The sequence below is a fragment of the Ctenopharyngodon idella genome, chromosome 9 (assembly GCF_019924925.1).
Source record: "Ctenopharyngodon idella isolate HZGC_01 chromosome 9, HZGC01, whole genome shotgun sequence".
Taxonomy (NCBI): domain Eukaryota; kingdom Metazoa; phylum Chordata; class Actinopteri; order Cypriniformes; family Xenocyprididae; genus Ctenopharyngodon; species Ctenopharyngodon idella.
Genome location: NC_067228.1, coordinates 23,552,823 through 23,574,527, shown reverse-complemented (window position 1 = coordinate 23,574,527; position 21,705 = coordinate 23,552,823). Strand labels below are relative to the sequence as shown.

The 21,705-nt window shown below is 38.6% G+C and overlaps 1 protein-coding gene across 10 annotated transcripts; it reads left to right on the top strand.

Moving 5' to 3' along the window:
• Positions 1 to 536: 536 nt before the first annotated feature.
• ttll4 (tubulin tyrosine ligase-like family, member 4) lies at positions 537 to 17,768 on the top strand. Of its 10 annotated transcripts, none has more exons than XM_051904769.1 (20): positions 537 to 1,268; positions 4,402 to 4,504; positions 6,875 to 8,250; positions 8,874 to 8,944; positions 9,076 to 9,121; positions 11,013 to 11,131; positions 11,318 to 11,428; positions 12,675 to 12,751; positions 12,922 to 13,116; positions 13,198 to 13,280; positions 13,367 to 13,495; positions 13,591 to 13,713; positions 13,881 to 13,979; positions 14,096 to 14,230; positions 14,557 to 14,694; positions 15,237 to 15,333; positions 15,415 to 15,625; positions 15,716 to 15,786; positions 16,941 to 16,990; positions 17,092 to 17,768. In XM_051904769.1, the coding sequence occupies exons 3-20, from the start codon at positions 6,947 to 6,949 to the stop codon at positions 17,267 to 17,269; spliced, it is 3,237 nt and encodes a 1,078-aa protein (XP_051760729.1). In that variant the 5' UTR covers positions 537 to 1,268; positions 4,402 to 4,504; positions 6,875 to 6,946; the 3' UTR covers positions 17,270 to 17,768. The 10 variants fall into 10 exon arrangements, with proteins under 10 accessions (XP_051760729.1, XP_051760726.1, XP_051760732.1 ...); XM_051904766.1 differs by having other exon boundaries at positions 4,398 to 4,504; XM_051904771.1 differs by lacking the exon at positions 537 to 1,268 and adding an exon at positions 3,020 to 3,347.
• Positions 17,769 to 21,705: the final 3,937 nt, after the last annotated feature.

Genomic DNA, 21,705 nt, shown 5'->3' with positions numbered 1-21,705 from the left:
ATTCCAGTTTATATATGATAACATATCTGTATCAGAGTTCAATAAAACATATTTGGGTCTAATGTATCATGGCTCATAGCTAATACACGAGAACATGTCAGTGGTCACATTGATCCATTCACATTACTTCAGTTGTTCAATTCGAATTCAAAGTGTTGTTACATTTAAACTAAAAAAGTTAAAAGAACTATGCATTTATTCCTTGATAATCTCTTTTCACTGACAATATCAAAGTAAAAATAATTTGTTTGCAACTTCCTTTGTGCTTACTGAGCAACTGAACATTTTTTCGTTCTCTCGCAACTGTTTTGAAACTTCTTTCATTTGACCATATGTGCTCACGGGAAAATTGAGAATAAATTGGTTCATTTATTGGGTTCAGTCAGTATTAAGAACTAGAGAAAAACGTGTAACTAAAATTATTTCTGCCATGGTCATTTTTGTACATCATTTTGAATTAATTCATTAAAGCAAAATTTTCTATGCACTTATCGTTTTAAATCACAGGTTTGACCTATAAGATTCAGTTCACTCACCCAGATAAATGCCGTCCATATGAGCACATTTCTTCTTGGTTATGTTGAAGTCCACATAGAACAGAACGACCGGGTGTCCGAAACTCTCACCGGGACTGGGGTCCAGTAGCAGCACGGCGTCATGCGCGCTCGCGCCGGGGTACAGCTCTTCATTCGTCCTGCTCTCATCGTCCGCGCTTGTGTCCACCGAGAAGCCGCTCTGCTTGGACTGCAGCGCACCGCTGGAGTATGAATCCGGCAGGATAGCGAACACTTTCCCCGAGCCGGACTCGGATACGTACACGACCACCCCGCTCAGGTGCAGGTGGGACATCTTCTTGCACTCGCTTTCCGGTAAGGAGACCCTCCGGCACAGGTTGAGCTTCAGGTACTGAAGCCCAGTTCTGACCCAGCGGTCCAGACGAGACCCGCAGCACTCGCCAATGAGTAAAGCACAGATGAGAAGAGAAACGCACTGGAGCTTCATGCTTTGGCTGAGTGAAGATCTGTTTTGATGTCCTGGGTTGTGTGTTGTGGGTAAAGTTACTTTTAAAAGAGCTTTGTTCCGCTGGAAGTGTTTGCTGGACACTCAGGGGTCTTGTGAAGTTTGGAGAGATGCAGCTGTCTTCATTAAAGCTGCTCAGAGCAGCATCCAGATGGAAAGTAATGTGCAGTAACTCCATCCCACAGGCTCTGACATGCTGTTAAACAGAGGAGGGAGGGAGAGAGAGGGAGGATGGAGCTGCCTGTCAGGTAATGATTTTAAACATCAGACAAATGATGTGTTATTAAATTGCAATATATAAAGAACAAATGTCCATATAGCTACACTTGTGCCTTAAGGTATAACAGGTTTGGTCGTTTTACGTTAATTTAATATTGCAAGCCTTGTGCACAAGGTTATGAAACTAAAAAGTGCTTCTTAGAAAATGTAAGATTTGATTTATAGCATATTTCAAAAATATCCACTTTATGTAGTTATCAGTTGCTTAATATACAAATTATTTAAGACTATATATGGCTAGATATAATATAAAGTATATAATATAATATAACTCAATAGGAGAGTATTGCTTGCTTAAAATGAACCCAAAGTATGTTGGAAATGAACATGTATTAGTATGTTTAATAAATAAACATTTATTAACAAGTTTAATGAATAATATTTAAACAATAAACATTTGTTAAATGCTCATTAATAAATGTTCACCTTTTGATTATTGTTGTTGCCTCTAGTAATTATGTGTCTTATTTTTAATTTCCATACTATTTTGGGTTCATTTTAAGCCAGCCATATAGTAATTTTTAAACAATAGTTAAGTTAAATAAAACTGCCCAGCATGTTGGGTCAAACATTTAACCCAACTGCTGGGTTAAAACAACCCAAACACTGGGTTTGTCCATTTTCATCCCAACTTGGGTTGTTTTTAACCCAGCATTTTTTATATAGGCTATGTGATGGGGAGGAAGAGAGAGCAGAAACAAAATGCTAGCTTTTATTTCCATATATAATATATATTACAATATATATATATATATATATATATTATCCTTTTTCAGTATGTTGGAATATTTATAGGCTGATAGTTTATTTGGATAGTTCACTAGATGAAGATGATATAATTTAGCAAATAATGAAAATGTGAATTTAAAATATTATTATTCTGGGTTTTTGATTTGCTTGAATAGAGAGAGAGGTGAAACCTGCAAAATAATTCTCAGGGTGGTCTAATAGATAGATAGATAGATAGATAGATAGATAGATAGATAGATAGATAGATAGATAGATAGATAGATAGAAAGAAAGAAACCATACTGCATTTAACCAGAGAGTGGCGCTGTTTTCTCATTTATTGTGAATTAGTGCGCCTCCACAGTCCACACAGTCATTCAACTTGACTACAAGTCTGACCATTCAGAACCTAATTTCTCAGATCTCCTGCACATTAAACCATATTTGATTTAACTATAGTATTATTTTGCCACATTCTGCCTGATATTTCCAAGCAGATTAATAGCAAATTAATTCTAAAGCGATCTTTTGTGAACAGTTATTACAGACCACTGTCACTGTGCTATTAATTACACTTAGTTAGAAACACAGTCTGCTTTCATCTGTACTTGTAAGGTCACAACTCTTCTATTTTCCTATCCTAATTAATTAGGAAAGTCTTTAGTACACTTATGAGATTGGCACTGCATCTTAAGGCCAATTCATATCGCACAGACAAACACCAACAAACAAGTTGGCCGTTGGATTTAGAATTTTATGAAAATGTTCATGTTCACACTGCCCCAACAGACACCAGCAAACACTGAATGAACATGTTCACTCAGGTGAAAACAAACCCCGACACACTGATCCAACAAAACCCAACAAACTTGTTTATCTGTGCGGTGTGAATTGGCCTTTAAGATTACTGGAGATTTAATTATTTATTTCATTTTTTGTGCTTTAAATAAATAAGGAATATCAGATTACACAAACATAATTTCTAGACTTTGTGTTTTAGTACCTGAAACAAAACCTAAATTATAATAAACCAGGTATTCCTTTATGTTATCATTTATTCTCAGATATTTTTTCCCCCTGAATACAGAACTTCAACCGTGGCCTAGTTAGTATGTGTGAATTGTCTTTCCATGGTAATGTAACCACAACTTCAATTCTGCACATGTAACCCTATCCAGAGACATGTCAGTCTAGGGCTCACTGAAGAAAAGATCTGATCAAGCTCTCTCTCACCTAAGAATCTTACACGATAGCACAGCATTGTGATTTCATGAGGGTCGCTGAAAGGGTACAAGCTTATCTTTGATTCAGCCTGAAAGGTACATTGCAGAGCTTGATGTAAAGCCACTGGGATATGTACGTTTAGCAGAATGTGTGTTCTATAGCAACTGCCTTTTGTTTACTAAGTGTACGCGTGTGTGTGTGTGTGTGTGTGTGTGTGTGTGTGTGTGTGTGTATGTGTGTGTGTGTCTAAGGGCACAACATCATGGTGACCTGCTGAGAGTTTGAATTGCGGGTAGTTTGTCACTATGCATATTTAATTTTAAGTGCATGTGAGATGGTGATACTGGGTTACTTCATTCTGTAAAGGAGTTTTCAATAACTGCACAGGATATTGGATCAGTTTAGTCAGTTGACTCAGGCTTTGCCACAGAAAACTTCCATCGGAGCTCTGTTTTGTCCTCTGTTTTATTGGTGAGATTATTTAGTTTAGTATATCCTTGAAAACTTGTGAACTTGTGAATTTGTTCAAGGTAAGTTAAATGGCTTCTTTCATATCTATCTGGGGTACAATTCTTCCTTTTTAGAGCTTTATATTTGTTGTAGAGTAGTTGTTTCCCATCAGAGCCTCACAACATTCATCATAAATGTTATCTGTATAGGCCTATATGTACATTTATTTGTGTATACTAATAAGTGTGACAATTACTTCATCCAACTTTTACTAGAAATGTTTATTATGGCTCAGACAAGTGTTATTTTAGTATTATTTACATAGTATTTATTAATCATTTTAATTAGCCAATATAGCTTTTATTTTATCTTCAGTTTTCATTTTTGCTTAATCTAATTAGTAATTTTCTAGGTGCTTTTTGGTATTTTTATTAGTTTTTCGTGTTTTTCTTTTAATATTTCTATATAGCTTTAATTTTAATATCGGTTTTAGTAGGCTAGCCTACTTAAACTTATTGATTTCAGTTAGTTGCCAAGACAACATTTCACATTTTCGTTGTAAGTTTTTTTTATACGATGTTTACATTTACATTTCATAGCTTTATTTCAATTACAGAAAACGATTTTAATAGTTAACAATAGCACCACTGGTTCAGACAGATAGCCTGTATATCATGAGTGTGTGTGGCTGTCAGTCAGACAGGCAGCAGCGCAGGCAGCACGAGGGAAAACAACACGAGGCGGGCTTCTCGAGCGCGAGACTTTGAGGCAACACTAGAAATTACCCTGTCAACCCAAGCCGGTAAGACGCTTTTTATCACTTACTGAAATATATATGAGTGTGTGTGTAGTAATAAACGTTAGTGTTAAACAAAACTGGTTCGTCCCGTACACGAGAACGCTGGTGATGTGTGTCATGAGAAAGTGTTGTTAACCCACTGTGAGGCGACTGTTGTGTGCTGAGCTAACAGGCTAACAGTTCCCCTCGCTTTGGCTGCGTCTCAAAATCTAGTGCGCTGTCTACATGGGCATTATTTATTACGGCTGTTATACCTAAAAGCGCTTTCTGGCAAGGCAGATCACTAGGATTTGAGGACACAGGCTGTATGTCTGCTTTGACTCCATTCACAACAATAAAGCAACGATCATGTATGTAAATTTCGTGAAAGACCAACATATTGATTAATCATTATAACAAGCTGGTCTGAAAAGAGGGGAGGTGTTGGTCTTAGCTAGTCTCATAGGATTCAGACTAAGAAAAGATCAAGCCTTTTCTGTGTGGGTGTCTCAAAATCTTGTGAGCTGCCTGTTCAGAAAACATTTTGGGCTTCATTGGTGCCCATCCTCCCAAGTGCCTTTATAGTTCATTATCAGACTAGAGTATCAGATATGTACTTTAATATTACTCTACATTACATTCAAGAATACCATAGGTACCTGTCCAGAAACATGGTGTTAGTATGGTGCTTTGGTACATGGACTGTTCATGCGTAATTGGTGAATATAAATCCAGGGCTTTTTCTTTATTCTCTTAAATCTTTGAATTATTTCTTTAAATAAGAAGGACCATTAACTACACCCACCTCCTGCCAAAAAAGGTTTGGTCCCCCCACTGTTCAGGACACGGTTACGGCATTGTCTCATAGAATTCATTCTACAGAGATTTCTAGCCAGACTGACATCTGCATGTCAGATACCAACCTTTTGAGTGATTATCAATATATAACATAATACGTATTATACTTACTCATGTTAAAAAAGTAAATAAAACCCTGAATGCAGAGAGAGATAACACACTGGCCTGCAAGCATGTTTTACTCTACACAAAAGGTGACATATTTAAATATTTTAGAGTAGAGCAAATCCAGAAAAAAGATTTCCATGAGTTCTCTAGGTCTGATCTGGAATTTGTTGTAATTTAAAATATTTACAAATTTATATATATATATATATATATATATAATTTCTTTTCTTTTTTTTCTTTTCTTTTTTTTTATTATTTATATTAGTTTTTTCACACACAGTAACCCTTAAAGGGATAGTTCACCCAAAAATGAAAATTGTCATTAATTACTCACCCTCATGTCGTTCCACACCCGTAAGACCTTTGTTCATCTTCTGAATGCAAATTAAGATATTTTTGATAAAATCCAATGGCACAGTGAGGCCTCTATTGACAGCAAGATAATTAACACTTTCAGATGCCCAGAAAGCTACTAAAAACATATTTAAAACAGTTCATGTGACTACAGTGGTTCAATCTTAATGTTATGAAGCGACGAGAATACTTTTTGTGCGCCAAAAAAACAAAATAACAACTTATCTAGTGAAGGGTGATTTCAGAACACTGCTTCATGAAGCTTCAAAGCTTTACGAATCATTTGTTTCGAATCAGTGGATCGGAGCGCGTATTAAACTACCAAAGTCACGTGAACCATTGAAGTTTCGAAACGTTTCGGAACACTTATGACGTAACGAAGCATCGTTTACTGAAATCACGTGACTTTGACAGTTTGATAGAGTTTGATAAATGTCTTTAGTAGCTTTGTGGACATTTGAAAGTGTTAATTATCTTGCTGTCAATGTAGGCCTAACTGAGCTATTGGATTTCATCAAAAATGTCTTAATTTGTGTTCCGAAGATGAACGAAGGTGTGGAACGACATGAGGGTGAATAATTAATGACAGAATTTTCATTTTTGGGTGAACTAACCCTTTAATTATATGCCTAGTATGCTGAAAACGGCTCATGAATCTCGTAAATGAAATATATTTTCAAAATGGTGAAATTTGACAAAAAGTCAAGTAGGTTGCGTTATTGTAGGTTGTTTAACATTTGTCTACAATTCATATTTGTCTTCTGTGAACAGTAAGGCCTGCCTTCTTTGATTTAATTTGCCTTCTTAATGATTTTGAAATTGATGAGTGCTGTTAGACTGCTGAGGCAGACCAGCCTAAAAATCCTAACGCCAAATGGAGCAGTGCGTAAAGGAGAACAGCAGAGCATCATCAAGAATATCATATATTAAGGGGGACAATTTGGTCATATCTGATACTTATAACTGATGTGTATGGTGGTTACGGCCCTGCTGAAAGGCACAAAAATGGTGTTAACTCCACATTGAGCATTTCATCAATAACTGGTATCATTTCTCTCTGTTTTATTGTTGTAGCCCCTCTACCCTTCAGTTCTTCACTTATGTGTGTGCCTGAACCCATGCTAGGGGGGTGTGAGATGGCAATTAATGGCCTCCAGTGGAGCTGAAGACGTAAGGAATGGGGCATCACGGCCTGCCCTCATCGTCCAAGCCAAGTCCGCTGTAGTCCATTCACCCAATGCACGAATCTCCTTCAACACTGAAAGAAAGAGATTGCAGGGCGGCGCGGGTGATTCGCTGCCTCAGCCGAATGTGAGAGTGCTGTATGATCAGCCCTACTGTGTCTCAGGGATCCCCACACAACGTGCCTATCCACACGTGCCTACCATAAGAGTCAGCCGCGTACAGAGCACAAGTGCGAGTTCTTTGAACGGTGCTAGTAATGGTTTAAGGACACACAGTGTTAGATCGAAGAGCTTGCCACATATTAATGCTGCTCCTGCTGCATGCCATAGCCACCGTCAGCCCCATTGGAACCTTGATTCGTTTAGGTTCAAGTCAGGGCTGTTAGGAAAAAGGGCCTTTTCGCCTCAGCTGTCCGTCTGTCCTGCCTGTCCCTCCCCACCCAAGTCGTCTTCTCAAAGGTTTGTAATTGAGAAAATCATGCCTACTAATCAGTCTTTGCCTTGGACGAGCAACAAGCTCAGGGATAACAGCAATGGAGTTATGCGGCCCCCAAATGCCAAAATGCCCTCGTACTCCAAACAAGAGACCAATGACCTGCACAGTCCTGCCAATGTCATTACCGGTTGCAATGGAACATATTCACGAGGCCTCAAAGCAGATGCAACGAAACCTCCCCAACCGAGCGTGCCTTTGAAAGACATATGCACGGATGTGCTTTTGAACCAGGCGGCCAAGGATTTGAGGCAGTTTGAGAAGATCGTAGTGGAAGACAGTAGAGAAAATGAGCTGGATTGCTGTGTAGGACACGGTGAAGCTTCTCAGAGAGTGACAAAAATCAGCTCTGAGGCAGAGTTCACCACCACCGCTGTGCAAAAACACAATGTACATGCAAGACACAGGACCCTCAATGGTCTGAGCAACGTAAAACATCTCACAGATAGTACTGTGCCCATCTGCCTTATTAATGAAGATACGGAGTCTTGTTTTACACCCATGGAAACCAACGGTGCCCTCAGTTTTGATTTAATGGATGAGAAGTGCCCCTCTGCTGTTGTTTGTGATAGTAAGACAGATAGAGGTGATTGTGCCATTCCAGAGGTGACTAGCCACAATATGGCCTCTCCTCACTCGCCGTCTGTTTACACAGTAACAAACCAGATATCTGCCATTCATCTCACAAAAGAGAAAAGTTGTCAGGCCTCTCAGATGGACACAAGCCCCATAACACTTAAAGGAGAGGAGGAGGATAATCCAGAGATTCAGAGGTGTGTGCATTTATTGATTGACGCTTTATATATACAATACTTTTCAAAATTTGGGGGTAAAAAAAAAGATTTTTTTTTTATTTTCATGAAAAAGTTTCTTCACATAAAAAAAACAGATATATTGTGAAATGGTATTAAAATTTAAAATAACTTTTCTGTTTCAATATATTTTAAAGTAATTTATTCCTGTGATGGCAAAGCTGAATTTTCAGAATCATTACTCCAGTCTTCAGTGTCACATGATCCTTCAGAAATCATTCTGATATGCTGATTTGCTGCTCAAGAAACATTTATTCTTATTATTAACTGAAAACTGTTGTGCTGCTCAATATTTCTGTGGAAATCATATACGTCTTCAGGATTCTTTGATGAATAGAAAGTTTGAAAGAACAACATTTGTTTGAAAAGGAAATCTTTTGTAACATTATAAATTTCTTCATTGTCACTTTTGATCAATTTAATTCATCCTTGCTGAATAAAAGTTTTGAGTGATTAAAAAAACAACTTGAATGAACAAATAATTTGCATTTTGCAGCTTTTAGAGCACCTAAATATTGTGCTCCTCATATAAAAGTCACGTGTCGGATGTCCATTTTATTTCTGCATTGTATTTCACTTTTCAGACAGGCAATGATACTAGATGTCGATGAGGAGGAGCTTCCAGATCAGCTGGAGAATGACTTCAGTGATGATGGTAACAACTGCTTTTTTCCTCAGCATACATGAACCTGTGTTGTCAGAACTCTTTTAGCAGAATTTATTTGTGTTACATTTTGCCATTGTCTGTGTTTTCATCAAATATAATATGTTTTTTTTGCTCCTCAGATGATTGTGATGTTTCCTCAACAACGTCTATGGCAGCCTTGTCCAAGTAATTAGACTTTTATCTTTAAAATATTCAGAATATAAGGACGAATCTCACTGTTTTACATTGTTTCTTAACTCTCTTGAAATTGTGGTGGAAACCCACCTGTAAAGTGATGTTAGACCACTTAATGGTAAAACTTGAGCAAGGTTTTAATCACAAACCCTGGTAGCCTAATATGCATGATTAGTACAGTCATGCATATTAATTTATCATAGAACAAAGATTGGTTAAGTGAACAAATTATTATAAGGCCTCCTTATTTCTTTTTTCCAGTCATGAATACTTCAGTGTCATCTTCTTCTCTACATCCCATAATAATCATTACTCTCACTCTAGTCTTCTTATAAAAACTTTCTCTACCTTCCTAGTCTCTTCCAAAGCATGCTGACCATGACTACAGAAAGAAATGTTTTTTTTGTTTCAACCTTGTGACGTTTGTTGCAATATATTCATATATAAAATATATATGAATATATATTTTAAAATGTAATTTATTCCCGTGATGGCAAAGTTTTCATAGTCTTCAGTGTCACAAGATCCTTCAGAAATAATTCTAAATATTTTTTGATAAATAGAAGTTGTCTTTGGTAACATTAAATGTCTTTGCTGTCACTTTTGGTCAATTTAATGCATCATTCTAGAATAAAATTATTTCTTTCTTTCAAAAATAAATCTTACTGACTCCAAACGTTTAAACGGTACTAGTGTATGTGAGAACATTATAGTCTATATAAAATCCAAGGGGCTGAATTTTACCATGAAAGGTGTATTCGAGTGATACATTTTCCACAAAATATTCCCTGTAAACACTGAGGTCTTTCTGAGTTTTTCATCAGAAGTTTAGTTCAGCTACAGTATTTGGCAAATCCCCACTTTTTTTCTTTTCTTTTTTTTATCTTTTTGCTGATTCAAAGATCTCTTTCTGTTAGCTAATCCTGGCTTTGTGCTGGTTGCTGGTGATCTGCCAAAGGCTTACTTTTGACAGAGATTTTGAGTGCAAAGTAAGGCTGACTATGTAAGCTAGATTACATCTCTTATATACTTTTTCTTATAACTTTACATGTTTCTCTTCTAGTCACCTGACATTACCATGGTGATGACCAACACACAGAGGAGGACCTGACCGTTTTTTGTTTGTTCTAGTGGTTGCTGTCAGAGAAAAGCTTTAAAGCCAGAGGCCTGTAGAAAGGTCCCACAATTGTTCTTGTGTGATAGAAGTAGAACTATCCCTCTATAACAGGAAAATGAGTCTCTAGTGAATTGTGTCAGGCCCGTGGAGCCATTGTCATGAGTGACGTCCCGCTGATGGGTTCGTTTGTAGTAGTTGTTTTCTGGTTTTGCTTTTCCCACTCAAAGTAAATGCTCATGTTGAGTGTAAAAGGCCCATTTTGAATCAACCTCAGCGGTTCTACATGACTGTCACGTGAGTTACGTTGTTTTTCTAAATCCGTTTTCCACTAATTTATTAAGTTGACTTATTATGTTGTATGTTTGTCTGCGTGTCAGATTTAAATATCATTTGCGAAGTTTCTTATTGGAGTCTCTATCTGAAGTGGTTTATTTTTATACGAGGAAGCTGGCTGTTGACGGATCCTTAAAACAGTACAAGAACCTTTAAAAGTATTTTGCATCTCAAATTCTTACCCATTTTGTGATCATATTGCAATTGTGATATGTCAGATGGAGTTGCAGTTTTTTGTGCTGTTTTTTTTTTTTTTTCAGTAATTCTGTATGTTGAGCTGAGAGTATTACACTGTTATTGGCAGCTGAAAGCATCTTTGAGCCATAATGTTTAATAAATTAAGTGTCAGCGAATGTGTAGATCTTTCTAAGTGTGTAGATTCTGTTGTGGGCCTGCTAATGTTTTTTTTTTTTTTTTATTTATTTTATTTAGTGTGGAGGAGCCCATTTGTCCTGATGCGGAGGGGGATCTGGTGGAGAGACCCGCACTTGTTCTCAGTCTCTTCCCTCACATGCCCTCCACTCTGTACTTCAGCACTGCCAATGAAAGAGGTTGGCACACACAAAAGCTCTGACTTTAAATGCGTCTTTCATTTAAATTACACTAGGATTCGTTATTACCACTGTCAGACACAAATTTGACAATATAAACAGATCATTAAATACATTAAATACATTTTAAATAACAGCTCTTCTATTTTAAACACAGTGTTGTAACATTTTCTTCACGCTTCACAGTGGAGCTGTTGCCTGCTGAACAGAGGAAGCTACTTAAATGGAAGATAACTACAGTCACTCCCAATGTGGTGAAAAACACCATCTCCAGATCACATTTCAAGGCTACCAAAAGTGAGTTGAAAGCTGCTGTTTTGGGATGTTGGTTTTAGCGATGTTCAAGTAGAGTAGTTTTCTGCTTGCATTAAAGAGTTAGTTCACCCAAAAATGAAATTTCTGTCATTAAGTACGCACCCTCAAGTCGTTCCAAACCCATAAGACCTTTGTTCATCTTCGGGACACAAATTGAGATATTTTTGATGAAATATGAAAGGTTTTTTTTTATCAACCATAGAAAGCAACGTAATTTCCATCATTTAAGGTCCAGAAAAGTATTAAAGACATCGTTAAAGTAGTCCGTGTGACTACAGTGGTTCAACGTTAATGTTATGAAGTGACAAGAATACTTTTTGTGCGCAAAAACAAAACAAAAATAACAATTTTGCGCACAAAGTATTCTCGTCGCTTCATAACATTAAGGATGAACCACTGTACATTGACTATTTTAACTTGAATGACTGTAATTATGTTGCTTTCTATTGGGGGGAAAAAAACTCTTGGATTTCATCAAAAATATCTTAATTTGTGTTCAGAAGATGAATGAAGGTCTTACAGGTTCGGAACGATATGATGGTGAGTAATTAATGACAGAAATTTGCATTGAACTAACCCTTTAAGGCTGGAATACACTACATGACTTTTTAAATCTAAACAGATTTTAAAATGCTAGGCATCATTCACTTATAAATGGTTACAGAGGAAAAACTGGGCATCATACACTAAATGACTGCGGCTCACACACTACCAGACTTTCATGTCCTTCCAAACACAACAAACTCTCTCAGAAACATGCGCCTTGTTACTAGGACATTACGTTTACATTTTTGTATTTAGCAAACACTTTTATCCAAAGTGACTTACAAGAGCGGAACAAAGCCATTCATCAAGGAGCCGACAATATTACTACTATACTATGCCAGGTTTATTTGACAACTAGATTATGAATCAATCTAGATAAGAAAAGAAATGTATGAAAATGCAAATTAAATCGATATGTGTTCTGAACTCACTAAATATCAAACATGTTTAATATCCTCTGACTGGTTGGAATTATAGTCTGAAGCCAAACAAATCTAAGTCTGTGTCCATCATACAGTGCGTAATTTTTCTGTGAAATCTGCCTACTCTGACTGCCCAAAATCTGCAGACTGGCTCTGATTTTCAGCAGCTAGTGCTTGCTTGTCCAGATTGTGCAAAAGTTGTCATGTATACCAGCCTACGGTCTGCAGTCTGTTGTGTCATGTGCTGCTCTTAATTCTAGAGAGTCATGATTGGCTGGGCTGCTGGGGTCACCATATGAAGTCACCAGGGTTCAAGGCTATTAGAGAGTTTCAGAAGGTAAGATTTAGTGTTTTATCATCCATGTATTACCATTGTGTAATAAAAATCTCATATTTAATGACCTGGCAATGATCTGTCAAGTTGCTGGTATTATTTTGATACCTTTCATAATTGCATAATACTTCCTGTCAGCTGAGTATTAACAAGCATGCATTTCTGTTTGGCAGCTGAACCACTTTCCAGGCTCCTTTCAGATCGGCCGGAAGGACCGACTTTGGAGGAACCTTTCCAAGATGCAGGCACGCTTTGGCAAAAGGGAGTTTGGCTTCTTCCCACGCTCCTTCATTCTCCCACAGGATATCAAGCTGCTGAGGAAGGCCTGGGAGGATGGAGGCAGCAAGCAGAAATGGATTGTCAAACCGGTACCGTTACATTACTAGAGTTGTTGTGAAATTACTTTCTGAGATTCTTGTCATTGACGTGCTGCCGTTTCTCGCATTTAGCCTGCATCTGCTCGTGGAATTGGCATTCAAGTCATTCACAAGTGGAGCCAAATGCCACGCAAGAGACCGCTCCTCGTGCAAAAGTTAGTTGGAAGACCTTGGAACATATTTTATTCCTCGTTGAGGGTGGTTTCTGATCTGTTAAACGATGTGGTCTGTATTTCTGCAGGTATCTTCACAAGCCCTACCTCATCAGTGGGAATAAGTTTGATCTACGCATCTATGTGTATGTGACTTCTTACGACCCACTCCGTGTTTACATCTTTAACGATGGACTTGTACGTTTTGCAAGCTGCAAGTGAGTATATGTCATTCAGCAAAGCATTTAAAAATTCTCAAATGTGTTGAGTTTGCTCATTTAAACTGGTCTTTTCTGATTTTTATTTAAAACAGATACTCTCCTTCTATGAAGACCCTCAGCAACAAGTTTATGCACCTTACAAACTACAGTGTAAATAAGAAGAACTCTGAGTATCAGAGTAACAGCGATGACAAGGCCTGTCAGGGCCATAAATGGTAAGAATAAAGAGTTATTACAGGAATTCAGAGTGAGTCTGTCCTGTACTTGTAAGTTGTTTTGTGAATTAATCAGCAGCCAGCTCATGGCCTCATGGTAACCATTATAAGTAAAATATTAGAAGAATTGTACTATAGTCTAATGATTGAGGTTTTATTTAATGCAGGGCTTTGAAGGCACTGTGGCAGTACTTGGGCTCTCAGGGTATCAACACCACTCTCATCTGGGAGAAAATCAAAGATATGGTCATCAAAACCATCATTGCGTAAGTGTCCCGTATTTCTAGTTTAGTTCTCTGTTTGCAGACTGTCCTTGTGTATGTGCACACTATGTTCCTCTAAACTGAACCTCAGTGTATCATTGTCTCTCTTCCTCTGGCAGGTCTGACCCCTATGTGAACTCTCTGGTGAAGATGCATGTACGTTCTCCCTATAGCTGTCATGAGCTGTTTGGCTTTGACATCATGTTGGATGAGAATCTGAAGCCATGGGTGCTGGAGGTGAACATCTCACCCAGGTACAGCATATAGGAAATCCTACAGCTGAAGCTGTTTATAGTTGTCAGGCAACTTTAGGTCAAGCCTTTAGTTACTACAGTGTTTATTTGGCACACAAAGGAGGGTGACTCTTATGGACTATAATAAATAAATGTACACTAAATAATAAGTTCTCAAATAGCGTCACTAGTACTGCTTATAAATGCACTGAGCCAGAGGATTTTTTCCCCATAAAAGATGTTCATTTGGTTTCAAAATGTTTATTTTTCCCAGCTGTTGTGTTCCACAGAATCCTGCCATCTGTACCAAATATCGTTATAATAATGTTTCGTCTTCCTCTCTATAGCCTGCATTCGAACACACCGCTGGACGTCAGCATCAAGGGTCAGATGATACGGGACCTGCTGAACCTCGCTGGCTTTGTCTTGCCATTGAGAGAAGACAGTGCGCCATCCAGTTCCAGCGCCAGCAGCTCCACCAGCAGGTCAGTTCTGGTTTTACATTGTGTTTAAAAATTTCTGTTTTGACTTTTATATTGCTGTACATTTATACACTACCACTCAAAAGTTTTGGGTCAGTAATCCTGAGTCCTGAAAAATGTATGGCGGTTTCTACAAAAATATTAAGCAGCACAACTGTTTTTAACATTGCTAATAAGAAATGTTTCTTGAGCAGCAAATCAGCATATTAGAATGTTTTCGGAAGGATCGTGTGTCACTGAAGACTGGAGTAATGATGCTGAAAATTCAGCTTTGCAATCAGAGGGGAAAAAAAAGTACATTTTAAAATATATTAAACTAGAAAACAGTTATTTGAAATTGGAATAATATTTCACAATATTAGTATTTTTACTGTATATTCGGTCCAATAAATGCAGCATTGGTGTGCATGAGACTTCTTTCAAAAACATTTTATCAACCCCATACTTTTGAACCGTAGTGTAAGTCTATATTATTAATTTATTTCTTGATATTCTTGAATGATTTCTTTTTGCCTCTTATTGAAGTTTTATTCTATTTCATTCAGTTTATGTGGAGTGGTGCGAGATAGATGGCGATCAGACATTTCGACTGATGAGAAAGTAAAGAGAGCTTTTTATCTGAGCCAGCGCTTTGGGGACCAGGTACTCCAACACACCCTGTCTTTATCATATACTTATCACTGATGGTCACTTAATTTTAATGAAATATGTTTTTGTGTGTAGGATTTCTGTGCCACAATCTTGGATGTGCTGACACCTGATGATGTGCGTGTCCTGGCAGAGAGTGAGGATGAGTTGAGTCGTAAAGGAGATTTTGAGCGAGTTTTTCCCTCTCATGCTTCCTCCCGGTACCTCCGCTTCTTTGAGCAACCGCGCTACCTCAATATCCTCCTCAACCAATGGGAACAGAAATACTGGCTTAGCAGGAGCAAAGGTGTGTGTCTGCATTGCACCATGCTGTGATCTGTACCTCTGTCTCAGTTTGTGTAGCTATCAATTTTGACTCTTTCCGTACTTCATTTAGGTATCAATCTACTGAGGGATTTGTGTGAGAAGAGGGTGCACCTGGGGAACCTGGCAGATTCTGTTCATCACGTAAGTACTGATGAGAGTGCAACTGCACTGCTGTTTTTTAACAGACTCTTGTAGTATACGGCTACACTATTGGAATTAGAGGTCTTGGATACAGTACCTATAGAAAAGTGCTTTATGAACCATGAAATCCTGTAATGTGATGAATCAAGGTTATTAAAGTTAACTAAAATCAGAAAGATCTTTATTACTTGAAAGAAAATGTTAAATGAAATTAAAAAAAGAAACAAGGTAACATTTCTCATTTTCATTTAGTAAAACTTGATGTACTTTTATAATTATAATTGAGATTAAAATAAAAACTATAGTCTTTAAAACTACCTAAAGAAAAAAAAAAAAAAAAGTAACTAGACTTTTGTTTTTGGCTAAAATTTTAGAGTGTGTTGTTGCTTCCCAACTGCACAATCATTTAATGGTTAATAACCTCTTTGACCCCCATCAGTACTGAGACGGCCTTGGTTAAAGTCACTAACGATCACGTGCTATTACTTTGACTTGAATCTGTCTTTGGTGTAACGGACACTGGTCTGGACAGGTTCAGATCCTATTTTGCTGATCGCAGTTAATTTGTTTTATGGATGGCCTCAGATCAGAAGTTGGTCCTGTTAGTACTGGTGTCCCCCAGGGCTCAATTCTCTGTCCTTTGCTTTTTAGCATCTGTATTTTCCCACTCGGTCAACTATTAAGATCTCTTGACCTTAACTACCATTTTTATGCTCCCGATACCCAGATTTACATTCACTCAAAACCGGGTCAAGACGTGGACATTTTCCATCTTTCCGATTGTATTTTGGAAATTAAGATATGGATGTCTAACAATTTCCTGTGCTTGAATAGTTCCAAAAACTGAAGTCATGCTTCTTGGCTCTCCCCATCAACTCCGAAACTTTTTTTTTTTGCATAAAGTAATAAAAATAACATCTGTAGTTATAAATTTTTTTTTTAAATCTAACAGTACAGTAGATTGGTACCTGACATCAAATAACTCTTTGATATTAGATTTTTTTTTTTCCTTAAATCATGTTTACCTAATATAATGAACTACTAGTAAGCTTGTGTAAATTCATTGGTCATTGCTTGTGTTAACTCTGTTGAAGATAATAAAATCATTGAATTGAGATACTATATTTTCTTTATACGTGTGCTTGTATTCATAGTGGTCTTCCAAGTCATATCATGGACATAGATCTCAGCTGGCTAGATCTAGGTATGTACACACACCTACAATCCCTCACTGACAACAAACATCTGACCTTATTCTCATGACATTATTCTTATTCTTATGTCATGTCGCTCTCTGTTTCTCAGTGTGCTGGTCAGTCAGAGATCTGATGCTGAAGATGAGGACTTGTCTGATCGCGAGGTTCAGTCAGTCACGATGAGTCTTCCAGATATGAGTTTGCTGAGTACCGTTAGCCTGAGCCCCAGTCCCACCTCCAGCTCCAGCCTGGTCAGTGACAGCCTGCCTTCACATGACGACCTTTGAGCTAGACCCCCACAACCCTGGACATTCAGAGCTTCTGAACTGTGTGTATGCATCACATCTCAGCTAAAGCTCCTAGCAGATCTCTTAGAGTTCTTCAGCATTTGGAGGGAGAGACGACTGGAAAACAGACTAAATAAAATAACTGGCCAAATGGATGAGTGTTAAAAGCCGTATTTTGATGCTGGAACTCACATACAGGTGTATATACACAGTGCATGTGGGTGGCAGGAAAAAAGAGCTCTTCCTGTTTGGAGTTTTAATTGTTTCCATATGAGCCTATACATAATTCGGCTTTGTTTACATCAAAGGTCTGTGTATAGTACAGGCATCTTTAGAGCAGAGTATTTTAAATGTGTGGGATGAAATGTGAAGTTTGGAAAAGAGATACTATTGTAAAAATAAAAATCACAGTCATGTCTTCTAATGACATTTGCATGCCTGGCTGAAGGGAGACAACATGCTCAGGTTAGGGTTTTTAAATTAAAATTGCTTTGAAATATGACTGTTTAATTCTTTCATAATTATTTTTATTAGGTCCTCAAAAGTGAGTTGAATATCTGTGAATCTTGATCACACTTGTGATATCCTCAAAATAACCACAAGCACAACTGTTTTATGCAACAACTACTTGGCTGACCAGTATTTCAACTGCCTGGGTAGGTTACAGGAATAGTATTTCATAGGGGCAGATTCTCTTTGGTATGTGTGTAGTTACTATTGAGCACTTACAATGTGTTTACTTCTATAATAAGTGGTACAACTACTATTGCTCAACCAGGATCCTGGGAGCCTCAGCAAACGTCCAAGGGGGCCTCAAGATGATATTTCTTATTTTAACTTTTTTTTTTTTTTTTTTTCTCCTAAGAGACAGGGTTCCCATGGTCTTGGGAAACCACTTAAATTTAGGCTACCACATTGATCCAGGTTATTTCTAGACCTGAAAAGCTCATGTAAATTCATTGGGTAAAAAGAGTAGGATGCTGGGAAACGCTTTAAAAGATAACTAATTATTTGTAGTAAGAGAGTGCAAAAAGAATGCATTTTCCACACCATGTCTTCACTTTATTCAAATACTCTTAAACCTATAATAATTATATTTTAGAGGAGTCGGGTGGCTTTCACAAGAAATTGCATACATGTGTCATTTGCCAATGCATGTCACATCATATTCATAAACAGAAATGTAGCTCCGGCACATGTAAAGTGTGGGAGTAGCGTGAAGTTGAAAGTTGGTTGGCAGAATGAGTGAGAAATGTTGACATGCAAAGCAGCAAACCTCCGGTGAATCACCTGTTGTAAAAACAAACAAACAAAATGCTAGTTACGTGTGTAACTGTAGTTCTGTGAATTCTAAGTTGACCACCAGAGGTGGTGCTAAGCACCAGTGGATTATCACAGCGTCAGCCAGATAAGTTATGAAATTATAACAACAAAGTCACGTCATGACGTCGACCAGGCCGCAAGGATATAACCCACAGTAGCTCGGTGCCCAGCCTTGGAATGCACAGTTATACATAACTAGCATTCTGTTCCATTCCTCCTAACTGCCAGAGATGGTGCTAAGCACTAGTGCTTACCAACACAGTCATGAGGAATGCCGCCCACCTGTCCGTGACACCCAATGGTGGTGCACAAAGGAATTTGAGTACAAGAGGCAAGTCCCACACAGGAAAAGACATAAAACAAACAGGCTCTTCTAATAGATGTTGTAAGGAACTCAGTACTTTCAGCACAGCATAGTGAACAATCAATTTCTTGAATCCTCACACCAAGGAGAAAAATCCTCGAGCCAGCAGCATAAAGCTGGCGTGTTGAAGTAACCCTGGCATTACCAATGGTGTTGATTACTGCTGATTCGCGATTCACAATCACAATAACGGTGAACTGGCCCAGTGGCCAGACCCAAAGCTGAAGATGAGCCAGATCCGGATGCCAAACACGCCTCTTCAGCTGAGAGAATAGATTACTTCTGATGAGAAGCTGCCATGGTTGACCCTGCAAAAGATTCAGAAGAAGAGGAAACCATGGCCTGGCCGGCCATTAAAGTGCCACTAAAGTACCCTGTGTTTGAGCAGTGGAAACGGAGGAAATGCATACAGCAGGCAACATGGCCACTCAAGGCTAATGCATCCTGTTCCAGTGGGCTGGATTTTTTCAGACCTCGCAAACCACCCGTGGCAATGAGTGGTCAGTTCTGACGTAAACAGGTCCACCTCTGCCTTGCCGAATCGCTGCCAAATCAACTGCACTACATCTGGGTGAAGCCTCCATTCCCCTGCATGTAGCATATCCCTGGACCCAGCAACCATCACTGATTGTCCGTTTCTGGGAAATGAACCACACTTATTGAAGCCAGCTGGTACAGAGACGATCTGAAGATCTTGCAAGTCAGCTGTAAAGATGCAAAAGACCTGGTGCCACCCTGATGATTCAAATGAAAGACAGTCGATGTATTGTCTGACCGGACAAGCACATGACAACCTATCAAAGCTGCTAAGAAGTGTTGTACTGCTAGGTACACTACCCTCAATTTCAGTATGCTCTTCAGTCCCTCTATGTCTTTGTGGTGTCAGAAGTTGAGAAGCAGTGTGGTGATGAGGACGTTGAGAGTGTCCCAAGCTCACGAGTCACATGACCCATAGTCAATAGAGCAGTCTGTAGGAACTGAGGCACAGAAGGCTCCACATTCAACGGCCCTAATGTGGTATTATAGGCAAGAAGCAGCTGGCAGATAGTAGTCTCTGCTCAATTTAAATAAGCTACTGACTCGTATGCCACCTTCAATAATGTGTAATTATGTCCAGATAGTGCAGTTGGGCAGACATTGCATCTTAGTGCTTTATCAGACATTATCACCAATGCTGCTACTGGCTGTTTGATCTTGGGTGCCCAATTCCAATGGAATCAGCCTCGGCCATTGAAGCTAGAGTACTGGCTGTCTTTGACCTTCTTCTAGGCACATTGGAACCTGTAAGTGCACTGGAGAATTCTGTCATCCTCAAACGATGGCATCGTAAACACAAATGCATCAGAAGCTGGTCTGAATTGGCCAAGTCAGCTATTTGTCAAGGCCCAAATATGCCACCACCACCTGTAGAACTGACAATGTGTCATCTGGAGAGGATGAACCTACTCCTGATGAATGTATGGGCCCACAGCTCAAGCCACTTGCAGCAGACAGGCTGGGGAAAACATCTTGAAGGGCGGCTTGCATGGCAGGTTCCAACAATTCTTCACTATGGAAAACAAATTGGATGCACTCATTAAAAAGGGCATCAAAATCCATAGTATGCAGAAGTTGAAAGTCACCCTCATCCACTGGTGTAGGCATGGCTGGCACCAGGGGTTGTAAAGATTGAAGAAAGCGTTTCAACTTTGCCATTTCTAAAGAGAGGGAAGCAACAGTCTTTGACCGAAAATGTTCAGACGTTTTTTCTTTGTCCGTGATGCGGCAGTTGCTGCTGATGCACAATGCTTTTGAACGTGCAGCGGGGCTGAACCTTGTTGAGCTAGGCTAACAGATGAGTTGGGATCTAATTCAGCAAGGAAAAGTTGTCTCTCTGACATTGGTAGCGTACTACAGTGCACACACAGATCAAGTATCTTTTAGATGTTGAATTCTAAATACTATGGGCAGCGATCGTGTCCATCGTCGGACAGAGGCATATTCAGGCAGAAGTTGCAACTTTTGAGGAAAGCTGGAGATAAAAGAGGCGTGAGCCATGAATCTGCCAATAACACATCCTCGGTTGGTACTGCAGGAGCTCAAACAGTGAGAACATCAGCCTGGAGAAGTCTATCGTAGATAAAATCTTTGGTTAGGACCGAAAGATTTAGAATCGTGACAAAACACTCAGAATCGCGCGTAAAACTGGTCTTCGGATGGCACCACGTGGCGTACGGTAACCTACTGTATATGACAGTGAATTTGCAACAAAATCAAGATATACAGTATAAGGTTTGTGAGGATGTAATCTTTTAAGACTTTTACACCTGTGCTCCGAACCACATTCATTCGCACAGAGGAGCAGAGCCAAAACAATGTTCTTCCGCAAGATGCATTCAGTAGAGTGCTAGAAGTTACATGGTGTATCTTTAATTATAATTATTTTATCTCAACTTTCTGCTACATTATTGCCAATTATTAGAAAAACACTACTGTAATGAGTTATGAAGAAAACTGACAGTGAAACCTGCTCCGTGACCTAATGTAGTCTTGAAGAACGAAATGATAAACACAAGGTCCAAAGGCACATACTGAGATCATCAGGTCACAGGAGACAAAAATAGACAACTCTTGACATTTTTACTATCATTTTGCAGGTCATGGCGTTGCAATGGTCTTTAATGTCAACAGTATGCTTTTCAGCTGATTGATCTTCCATTAACATGAATTAATAAATTGGCAAGTCATAAATGTCTTAAATTACCTTGAA

Excerpts from the sequence above, each read along its gene's own strand:
- ttll4 (XM_051904772.1), top strand. The coding sequence starts at position 6,947 with ATGGCCTCCAGTGGAGCTGAAGACGTAAGGAATGGGGCATCACGGCCT. Across the intron at positions 9,122-11,012 it reads TCTATGGCAGCCTTGTCCAA|TGTGGAGGAGCCCATTTGTC; the intron begins GTAATTAGACTT and ends TATTTTATTTAG. Across the intron at positions 15,787-16,940 it reads TGGCAGATTCTGTTCATCAC|TGGTCTTCCAAGTCATATCA; the intron begins GTAAGTACTGAT and ends TTGTATTCATAG.